General features: G+C 30.3%; 1 protein-coding gene across 1 annotated transcript; it reads left to right on the top strand.

Moving 5' to 3' along the window:
- Positions 1-2,549: 2,549 nt before the first annotated feature.
- On the top strand, positions 2,550-10,028 carry LOC111018834 (putative linoleate 9S-lipoxygenase 5). Its single transcript, XM_022295077.2, has 9 exons — positions 2,550-2,782; positions 5,430-5,722; positions 6,440-6,680; positions 6,849-7,187; positions 7,647-7,732; positions 8,028-8,135; positions 8,264-8,568; positions 8,646-8,909; positions 9,063-10,028. The coding sequence occupies exons 1-9, from the start codon at positions 2,608-2,610 to the stop codon at positions 9,814-9,816; spliced, it is 2,565 nt and encodes an 854-aa protein (XP_022150769.1). The 5' UTR covers positions 2,550-2,607; the 3' UTR covers positions 9,817-10,028.
- Positions 10,029-11,741: the final 1,713 nt, after the last annotated feature.

Here is an 11,741-nt window from a genome sequence, read left to right as displayed (position 1 = left end):
TTAATTAATACCAAAAAGATGTTCTCGGACGATCTAGTGCACTATCTTGATAATTTTGATATAAATTATAATAGTTCTCCCCGATCATCATAGACTGAAAGTTTTGAAGGTTGTTGTTCAAAGGAGTAGAATATGAAGCACATATGAAACTCATTGATAGATAATTTGGATGAATGGCACAATCACGAGGTTGGGGTGTTTGAAAATTGTGTAAATTTGATTGGAAAGTTGAATTGATGATTGATTTGAAAATATGTTTGAAAAATGTGTAAATTCAAATTTGGAAAGATAAGTAGGTAAAAAGTAAACAGGTACGAGTTAATTAGAATTTAGAAACGTGTTTGGAAATCAAGTCGCTAATTATCTCATTTCCAAATGAATCCTATTATGAAAAACACTAAAGAAGTAGTCAAAAGTTTACAATTAAAGTTTACTTTACATATTCAAATAATTTCCATCAATCTTCATTAAAGGAAAGATCTTTTTTCTATATTTCCATCGACATCAACATTTTCATAAGTAAAATTGTCATATTCTTACATTTAATGGTTAAAGGTGATCAATTATTGGCTAATTAAGCTAAAGTTTTATTTGTCAATTAAAAAAATTTCCATCAATTTCTACAATTTCCATTATTTTTCCTGAAATATCCATCGACATCGACATGTCCATCGACATGTACGTAAAATCGGGACCTCGACATTTTCATCGACATCGATATTTTGAACACTGGTTATAAGTTGATTTTATGGATTAATGTTCGAGGAAAATTTACCATTCAAGTTGAAAATAATTTTTATTTAAAGAAAAACAAAGGTTTTGTCCATTGGTAAAGTTCTTGGATTTTTAATTTTATATTTAAAATAAAAAACTAAATCATTTTAGTTTTTTGAAAAGTAGAAAATCAAAACAAAGGAAACATTTTCCGATTTTTATTTTTCTAAAACAAATCAAATTTTATTATCTAATGTTTCTTATTGACTATACAATAATTATCAAATTATGATTTTATTTTTAAAATTATTAAAATAATGAATAAATTTTTAAGTTTAAAAATATAGTTTTTTTTTTTAATTTTTGAAGGGAAAGTTTATAAATATAATCTTGAAACTTTATAAATAAATTTTATAATATATATATTTATTTATGCAAGAATTGAACTATGACTTTAAAACAGTAATAAATACTTCATCTACTGACAGATCAGATTGGCAGAAAATGTTAGAAATAAGGGTAAGCTCTTATGAGGGGTAAAAAGAAAGAAAATAAATTAAAAAAAAAAACTTGCTTTTAAAGTATTATCTGAAAACTGCAATTTTAGAAGTGTTTTTTCAGAACTTAAAATCTGAAAACTAAATAGGTTATATGATGCAAACTATGTTTTTCAAAAATAGATAAACCAAAAATTAATAAAAATAATTGAGATTGTATGTAATCAAAGTACATCTTTATTATTACTATTTTTTCATTCACGGACTTTATAAGTGATTAAATTTTTATCACTTATTACTCATTGCATATGTACGGATATAAAGATAATGCGCATAATCCAGGTATAGGGGTATAAAGGTCAAAGGGCTGCCAACACTCTGAGTAATAAGAAAAAAAAATCAACTTGGTCAATGAGTTTATGATAGTTTGATAATCCGACCTGAGTAGGATCCGCGAGACACTTATTAACACCTATTAACGTAGCTTGGATGAGACTAAGTTTCTACAAGCTAGACCTACGCTATCGTGCTAGGCACTAGGTAATAGCTATCCCGTATTATTTTTATTTTATAAGGTATTATTTTTTCTAGGAAGAAGTTTGAGTAGGTCGCATATAAGATATTATTTAGTCACATTTGTGGCCTTAGCAATAAGATGTTAGCAATAGCATACGTGTTGCAGCAGGCTACACCAACTTATCATATCTTCTAATTAATATAGTTGTAGTTATAATTAATGACACCACAACAACCATTGAAAACCCACAAATTGCTCATGAACTCCATATGTCTAACTTATCTACATTCAACAATTCAACCAAAATTACATAACAATTTTAATAAAATAACATACCCATTAAGAAATAATTCACTTTCACTTTCACTGCAACATGACCATTTGACCTTTAAGGGTTCGTTGATAACGTTCATGTTTCTTTCTTTTTAATAAAGAATAAAAATGTATTGAATGATTCCAACTTCCGAGAATTCAAATATGATAAAATAATTTTTTTGTTTATGTTTTGGAACAAATTGAAAACGAAAAACAAGAAATGTGAACGTTACCAAACGAATCCTAAATGTCTTAATTAATGGAACTATGTTCAGATTCACTTAATCATTCAAAACATTCTAATTAAAAAAAAAAAAGAAGAATATTCGGTAATCTCATAATTTTTTAGAAAGAAAAAAAAACTTGGGTATAAAAAGGTTTTAGAAAAAAGAGAAAAAGACTACTAAAAAAGGAAGCCATCCCATTTCCTCCTTATCTGAAAGGCAACAAGTAAGTCGGGTCGGGTCGATTCGGGATTTTGTGGGTATATATTAGATGTGTGGAGATATATTCCCTCAACATAATAAAGCTTATTGAGAGAGAGAAAAAGAGAGAGAGAGAGAGATGGCGAGTGAAAGTGTTTTGGGAGAGAAGAAGAAGATCGAAGGAACAGTGATTTTGATGAAAAGTAATGTTTTGGATTTCAATGACTTCCATGAATCTCTTCTTGATTATCTCTATGAATTTTTGGGCAAACGAGTTTCTCTCCAACTTGTCAGTGCCATTAATGGCGACCACTGTAAGCTCTCTCCATCTCTTCTCTATTATAAGTCTCTTCCCTCTCATGTCATAATTCTCTCTCTCTCTTTCCGTTCTTTCAAAATTTTTATTTTGATCTCTGTATTTTTAAAATGTTGGTTTTAGTTCTAATTTGCAAAAGTTTAACACAAATTATACATATTTTAATATAGAATTGTAGTTATGTTTTTAGAAATAGGTTGATTGTACTTACTCGTTGAAATTGTGATAGTAAAAATGAGATTAAAAATAAAATTAAGACATCAAAATGATATTTTTTTTGAAGTATATGGATCGAAACGAATTTTTTAAAAGTATATAGACTAAAATAAACTAAAGTTGAAAGTATATGGATCAAAATGAACATTTTAAAAGAACAAGAATCAAAATGATCCAAAGTTGAAAGCACATGCACCAAAATAATATTTTAACATTTTACTTTATTTAGTAGTAATTTTAATTTGTAATGTAATATTCTACCAAAAAAACCATATTTCTCATGTACCTTACTGCTAACACGAGCATAATTCAGTAGCTATAAATCTCTGCTTCATCAATATATTCTTTAAGGGAAAAAAAGTACCCTCTCTCTTCTTGTACAAGTTTCCCCTTTTCTCTTTTCTTTTTCCTAATTCAGTTTTTTGGGTCAATTTCTTAGGACCATTTAATTTTAAAAATATTCTCTTACTAGAACGTCTTAGTTGGTTTTGAGAATGTCTTGAGATTAGTTTTTTTTTAATTAAATAAGAAAAAAAAATAGTATGTATTGTAAATGTTTTTTTCAAATATAAAAGATGTGGGGTGAGGATTCGAATTCTCAACCTCATAATTGAATACATGTGTCTTAACCTACTGAATTAGTTATATTTTGGTTAACATATATAAATAATGGTTTAAATTGTATTTAAATCTATATGGTTAATTATTCCTCATTTAAATATATATATATATATATATACGTATTTTTTGTCTAATAGAGTTTTTTAAGAATAGAAATTACTTTTCTATAGATATGAAATATTAATTTGAAGCCGTAAAACCAAAGTCAACCTACTATATATTAAAAAAACATGATAATTTTAGAATTTCGTGAAACACATTTATTTTGAAAAAACTATATTTTAATCCATAAATTTGATTTAAGTATTACTTTTTTTTTTTTTGTAGAAAAGCTTTTAGTATTACATCAATATTATTTAAAAATAATTAAATTATTTATAAAAAAAGAATTATTGTTTGAAAGTACTCAATTTAGTCCCAGCAAATTTTGTCATTTTGGTCTATAAATGATAAAACCCAACATTTTCACCTACGCGGTATTGAAGACTTGGAGAAGAAGAAAGAAGAGATAAAAAGAAGACAAAATAAATTCCTTCTTTTTTTTGTTCTTTTTTTTTTCTGACAGAATTTCCTTTCCTTTTATTAGTACTTGGAAAAAAAAATAAAAATAAGACTTATGTGAGAGGAAAAAGGACCCACTATTTGCCTAGAAAGACTAAAACCAATCTTTTTTGTTTTATTTTTCTAAAAACAATTATTTTGTTTTCCTTTTTGGTTCAAACTATATGTTGATTACAAGCTTCAATTTGGTATAATTCACTCTTTTTTTTGGTTCTCTTTTTCCTTTGAATATTTGACTTAAAAGGCTCATTTTATGTGAATTTGTATCAATTTCTTCTCTCAATCATGTATATGTTATTTTGTGATATAATTGACATAAAGTCTACAAAAAAAGAAAAAGAAAAAAAATACATATACGGCTTTTTAGACCACATGAATTTAAATTACAATTTGCAAAATTGTTTTTCTTTTTAATTTTCAAAATTATTTAAATTTTGTGACGAAATGATTCACCATAAAATTTTACCATTCTAAATGAATTACAAATTAATAAATTTCATAACTCATCATCTAATTAAAATATATATCTTCCATAAAAAAGTCATGATCCAACCCACGTTTTCTTGTACTAAAAAAGAACAACTTAATAAACTTGTCAACACGAGTCTTGGGATCATACTCCGAGTGGTTCAACTTAATATATCAATTATTTTATTATATTATTTGAACATCTTTTTTTGAAATTTGAATTAATCTTTTCATAATGTTGGGGTTGAAGTTGAAAAAAAAACCATTTTAAAGTCGATATGTTTCTTCTTAATGGGTGGAGGAGGTACATAGAGTTTAAACATAATATGAATCTCTAACATTAAGTTTGTGTTTTTTCCATTAAAATAATACAAGATCTTATTTTCTTTATTCTATAAATTTAATCTTTACAAGGGAAGTACCCCTAAATTTTCTAATGTCACTCGTTTTTCTTTGAGATTGAAGGTTTAAATCTACGCTCCACATGTGTTATATTAATAAACGTTTCTAAAATATGAGAAAAAAGAAAATAACAATATCTTTTTTTCCACTGGAAAGTTATCTAAACACTTTATTTGCGTAACTTTTATTCTAAAAAAGTGTAAAAAAAATAAAAGATAGTCACGACCTTATAAGAACAAAGTATACGTGTCATTAGTACATAAAAATAGTTATGTGGTTAAAACATTTACTCTATTTTAGAGAGTAGGATGAATCAAGTAACATGAAGATGGATGTATTAGTTCTGATTTTTTCTCTTTATTTATATATTTTTGTAGCAAACGGATTGAGAGGGAAATTGGGAGAGGCAGCTTATTTGGAAGATTGGATTACTACAAGGACTCCATTAATAGCTGGGGAAGCTGCTTTCAAAGTTAGATTTGATTGGGATGAGGAAGAAATGGGAATTCCTGGTGCCTTCTTCATCAGAAATGATCATCACAGTGAATTTTACCTCAAATCTCTCACTCTCGAACATGTTCCTGGCCATGGAAGGATCTACTTCCTATGCAACTCTTGGGTTTATCCATTTCGCACGTCGAAAAAGAATCGTATTTTCTTCGTCAATCAGGTTCGATTTTTCATTTTTCTAGGTTAAATATATCGTTTCCTTCACATCGTGATTACCATTTTTAAAGTAAAGGGAGTAAAATAGACATTTTGAAACTTTAGGAACTGAAATAGATTAGTTAATGGTTAAAATAAATATTTTGATAGTTTAGGATTCCTTGATAATGTTTTTATTTTTTTTCTTCAATTTTAGAAAATAAAGTAAAATGAATTGATAAAATAATATTTTTATTTATATTTGGGAGGAAATGAATAGAAGGTTGTTTTGGCCAGAAATAAAAACTTCTAAAACTTTTATATAATTTTGAGAAAGTTCTAAAAAAAAATCCTTTTTTTTTTTACACTTTTTACTTTGTCCAATGAATGTTAAAATTTGTTTTTTTTTTCTTTCTTCAGAAGGTTGAAATTGGTTTACAAGAAGACGTAATATTTAGTATATTGCTTGAAATTTAGAAGATAAATTAGATCATCAATGATAAGAAACTCGTCATCTTTCCTATGTATTAGAAAACTTAATCTTTTAAAGTAGCTTAATTCCCTCTCTAAATTTCTAGAATTTATTGAATATGATATTATATAGATTTATCATCGGTTAATCTTACCGTTAACTATGGAGTATAATTAAAAAAAGTGTAAAAATATATTTTTAGAGACTAAATTTAAAATTTAATATCTTTTTTTTTTTATTTGTCATTTGGATGTTTATTTGCATTTACAGACATATCTTCCCAGCGAAACACCAGAGCCGCTTCGCAAGTTCAGAGATGAGGAATTACAGAGCTTGAGAGGAGACGGCAATGGCGAACTCCAAGAATGGGATAGGGTTTACGATTACGCTTTCTACAATGATCTCGCTGATCCAGATAAAGGTTCAGAATACGCCCGTCCGGTCCTCGGCGGCTCCACCCAGTATCCTTACCCTCGGAGAGGACGAACCGGACGACCGCCGGCGAAATCAGGCAAGAAACTCGAGATCTCTTCGCCCTTTTTCGTTTAATTTTGAAGGAAAATTAGTGATGTGGATTCAATTTTTCATAAATCTATCGAAATCGGAACCGGAATCAATCCGTAGCCGCCTAGGGTTCAACTTTTTATTTGGTATATAGTTGAATTTGTTTTCTTTACAGATCCCGAATTTGAGAGCAGAATACCACTTGTTAAGAGTTTAGACATTTACGTTCCAAGGGATGAACGATTCGGTCACTTGAAGTTGTCCGATTTCCTTGCTTATGCGCTGAAGGCAGTTTCTCAGTTTATCAAGCCTGGGCTTGAAGAACTGTTTGAAGGCACTCCAGGCGAGTTCGACAGCTTCCAGGACGTTCTTGATCTGTATGAAGGAGGATTTCCGGTGCCGGAAGGTTTATTTGAAGCCATTAGGGAGAACATCGCTGCACCTTTGCTCAAGGAAATTTTTAGAACTGATGGTGAAAGGCTCTTCAAGTTTCCTTTGCCTCAAGTGATTAAAGGTACTTCATCTTCATCTCAATCTTTAAGTGGCTGGTATAAGTTTGGTTTTTCAACTTCTATTTGAATACTTTCTCTGATCCTGTACTTTAACTTTAGAATATGTAGTTAAACGAAATCAGCGAGAAGAATCTATAAGACACAGAGTGGGAATTTTAAATTTCCATTAGAACGTTTTTAAAGTATAGTCACTCTAAACCTATTGGGATTGTTTTATAATGCAGGACTAAATAGACAAGATCCTTGAACGAGGACCAAACTTCTAATTTAATCTTAAAAAGTTGTATGAAAAAAGTAAGAATTTAAAATTTCCAAAGGGAAAGATAAAGATTATATATAAATAGTTAGAAGGTAAGATTTTGTCCTATGTGAAAACTTTTTGGCTATACCTTTGCTGCTGGCAACTTATATTTGGTGTCTTGTTGGCTTAACTTTCTGATGCTCTAATCATGTTGTAACAGAGGATAGATCAGCTTGGAGGACCGATGAAGAATTTGGTAGAGAAATACTGGCGGGAGTAAATCCTGTAGTCATCCGTCGTCTCCAAGTAATCTCATAAATCTATTTTCTATCTCCATCAACCTAATTTTTTAAAATTGTTGTTGTTCTTCCAATCCATTCAAATTCTTAAAAGTTAATTATTTTGAGAGAGAAAGGAATAGAAGGTGGGGAGTGAGGATGAATTCAAAACATTATATGAAGTAAATGAAATCAGAATGGCGTGTGAAGAGAATTGCTTCTGGGTATTCCTAGAAATTTGAAAAAATCACTACATTTTTCTCAAATTTATATATATTAAGAGAATGTTTCCCCTTGTTGAATATTCATGCTTTGAATTGCAGGTGTTTCCACCAACAAGCAAGCTTGACCCTGAAGTTTATGGTGATCAGAACAGCAAGATAACCAAAGAACACATAATAGACAAATTAGATGGACTTACAGTAGAAGAGGTGAATTGTACATCATTGAATGCAGAATCCAAAAAATAAAGTTTTATTTCTTGGAAACTACGTGCTTTATAATTAACATAACTAACTTTATTTCTGCATTCTGATTTCTTGTAAATTTGGTGTATTAGGCAATCAAGAGAAATAGGTTGTTTATATTGGATCCCCATGATTCACTGATGCCATACCTTAGACGAATAAATACGACTTCCACAAAGACTTATGCGAGCCGAACCATACTTTTCCTCAAAGAAGATGGTACACTAAAGCCATTGGCGATCGAACTGAGCTTGCGAAACCCTCAAGGAGACCGATTTGGAGCGGTTAGCAAGATTTTCTTTCCAGCCGAACAAGGGGTCGAGAGTTCAATTTGGCAGCTAGCCAAAGCTTATGCGGCTGTAAATGACTCTGGTTACCACCAACTCATCAGCCATTGGTATAACTCAGATTGAACAATTGAACATAGTTCTAATCAAATGGATTTTTGCATGTAACTTTATTGGTTTCTTGTAGGTTGAATACTCATGCCGTAATTGAGCCGTTTGTGATTGCTACTAATAGACAACTAAGTGTTCTTCATCCAATTTACAAGCTGCTCCATCCCCACTTCCGAGACACCATGAATATAAACGCATTTGCTCGACAGATACTCATTAATGCAGGTGGCATTTTGGAAGCAACAGTTTTTCCAGCCAAATATTCCATGGAGATGTCAGCTGTTCTATATAAGGACTGGATTTTTCCTGAACAAGCACTTCCTGCAGATCTCATAAAGAGGTAAAGATATTACAATCACCCAATAATAGCCCAAACTAAACATTCATATAATAGTGGTTATTGGGCATTAGTTTGTGGACAGATTTTAAGTTGCATATTCTCATACTTCGCATACCAGTCTTTTAACTTGTTCAAGATCTTTGCTTCGTTTAGAGGAATGGCAATTGAGGATTCAAATTCTCCACATGGACTTCGTCTCGTAATCGAGGACTATCCATATGCTGTCGATGGGCTCGAGATCTGGTCAGCGATCAAGACCTGGGTTACAGATTATTGTTCTTTCTATTACAAGACTGATGAAACGGTACAAAATGACTTGGAGCTGCAATCTTGGTGGAAGGAACTCAGAGAGAAAGGCCACGGTGACAAGAAAGATGAACCATGGTGGCCTAAAATGCAAAACGTTGAAGAATTAATAGAAACCTGCACTATTGTCATATGGATTGCTTCGGCTCTCCATGCAGCAGTGAACTTTGGACAATACCCTTATGCAGGTTATCTCCCGAATCGACCAACTATCAGTCGCAAATTCATGCCCGAAAAAGGCACTCCCGAGTACGAAGAACTTGAATCAAACCCCGAAAAAGCTTTCTTAAGAACGATCACTGCACAACTGCAAACTCTTCTCGGTGTCTCGCTGATAGAAATATTGTCGAGGCACTCGTCCGACGAGGTCTATCTCGGCCAAAGAGACTCGCCCGAGTGGACTACCGATAAAGAACCATTGGAAGCATTCGAGAAGTTTGGAAAAAAGTTGGCTGAAATTGAAGATGGAATCATCAAAAGAAATGGAGATTTGAGACTGAAAAACAGAGTTGGACCAGTTGTGGTGCCTTACACGTTGCTTTATCCAACTGGTGAAGAGGGGCTCTCAGGCAAAGGAATCCCCAACAGTGTCTCCATCTAAGGCTCTTCTTTGAATAAGGTAATAAATAATTGGCTATTGCAGTGTAGCTGTATCTAATAAATATTGATGATTTATTTTATAAACTAGAATTACATTAGTGGCTATTATTAGATCTTTTTAATATTGATTGTTTATCTAATTTGTAATAGTTGTGTAGGAGGAATTTCAGTTTGGTTCCTAAATTTTCAAATATTTTATTTTAAGTTCTGTAACTTCGAATTAAAAGAATCGTTTTGGCCTTTGTCATTAATTTCAGTTTGGTTTCAAAATATTACGAGTTTTGAATTTAGTTTTTATCTCTTTCAAAATGTTAGTCTTTTTACTCTTGGATTTTCATCAATGCTCACTTTTGAGTAACTAGAATGCTGACTAGGATGCTGGCGATCCATTTCATATTAATTTACATAAATTATATTCTTAAGTAGTAAAAATATTTATATTTAGTTTTTCAAAAAAAAAAAAAAAAATTATATTTATAACATTTCAGTAGGTAATGTGGTAAAAAATAAAAAAAATATTATCGCTTTCCTCCACCCATTCTCTCTCTTCTACCTTACTATTTTTTTACCATGTAAGCATGTAAATAATATAAATTAATATTAAATGGATCCATTAGCCATTTTAGTCAACCTTGCGTTAGGGTGATATGTCAGGGACCAATGGTGCGTATGAGTGAAAACTCAGAAGTATAATATATATTGAAATCTAGAGTCAAATAGAAATTAAACTCAAACCTCATGTAACAATTTGAAAGTGTAACGAATAAATAAAATTGAACTTAGAAAATATACTTTTTCCTATGAAGTATAAAATGTGTTCATTTATTTAAATTAATAGTCGCTACAAGAAACGGAGGTTTCAGCGACGTATTTTAGCGACATATTAGCAACAATGTCACTAAAATGTGGTTTCAGTGACATTGTCAACATAAGGTATCATTGAACATTATTTTTAGCGACGTGTTGAAGTATATGTCGTTGAAAGTAATTTTCAGTGACACGCGCGTTGTCGCTGAAACCATTTTCAGCGACGCCGTCAACAGAATATTGCTAAAAGTGTATTTTCAGCGACGCTGTTAACGAAATGTCGCTGAAAATGCACTTTCAGCGACGCTGTCAATTGACATATAAGATTGTGAGTTCGAATCCCATCTTCAACATGTTATACTAAAAAAAAATAGTCGAGGTATGAATGTAGATATAAATGTTTTTGGAAGTTGCATGCGATGATTAGGGGTTGAGTTTCCAAAAGTATTTAGGTTAATTTAGCATTGGTTTATTTATCTAATCAATAGATATTTATTGTACTAAAAAAATCAATAGATATTTATATATGGACAAGTATTTGAAAGAGGTAAAAGGTTATTAGATGTCGAGTTTTCAAATATGTTTAGATTCTTGTTAAATTATTATAAAAAGACTAATGTTAAGGACTATATTTTTTTAATGTAAAGTCCAAAAAGTAAAATATAACATTTGAAAAAATCAAAATAGATAGTTCAAACTTGTTAAAAAATAGGAGTTAACATTATTATTATTACTATTTTTATTTTTTAAATTTCAATAGTATTGTTTTTATTTGTTTTTGAATCCAACACCCATTACTATAAAATTGGGTTTTAATGACATTAAATGTCATAGGTTGATTTAGTGACAATTTTAAAAGTCATTGAATCGTCCATCAAAAATAGAGAACATGATAGTTAATGAAAATCTGTGACTCCTACGTTAAGAGTGAAAGTTAAAAAATGTCACAAAATCAAAAACACATTTCATAATAGTTTATAATAGTCAATAAAACAATTAAAAGATACGTGCTTCAGTAAGTGTGATCAAATTTCAAATTAAAGATTTTTTTTAATACAACACGTGAAAGTGAAGATTTGAAATCAAAACCTTTAGATCACAGAAAATACCTTAATCAAT

The sequence above is a fragment of the Momordica charantia genome (assembly GCF_013281855.1).
Source record: "Momordica charantia cultivar OHB3-1 chromosome 8 unlocalized genomic scaffold, Mcharantia_2.0 BLBB01000008.1, whole genome shotgun sequence".
NCBI lineage: Eukaryota > Viridiplantae > Streptophyta > Magnoliopsida > Cucurbitales > Cucurbitaceae > Momordica > Momordica charantia.
The sequence above is the reverse complement of the archived record's forward strand: the minus strand, read 5'-3'. Positions and strand labels throughout refer to the sequence as shown.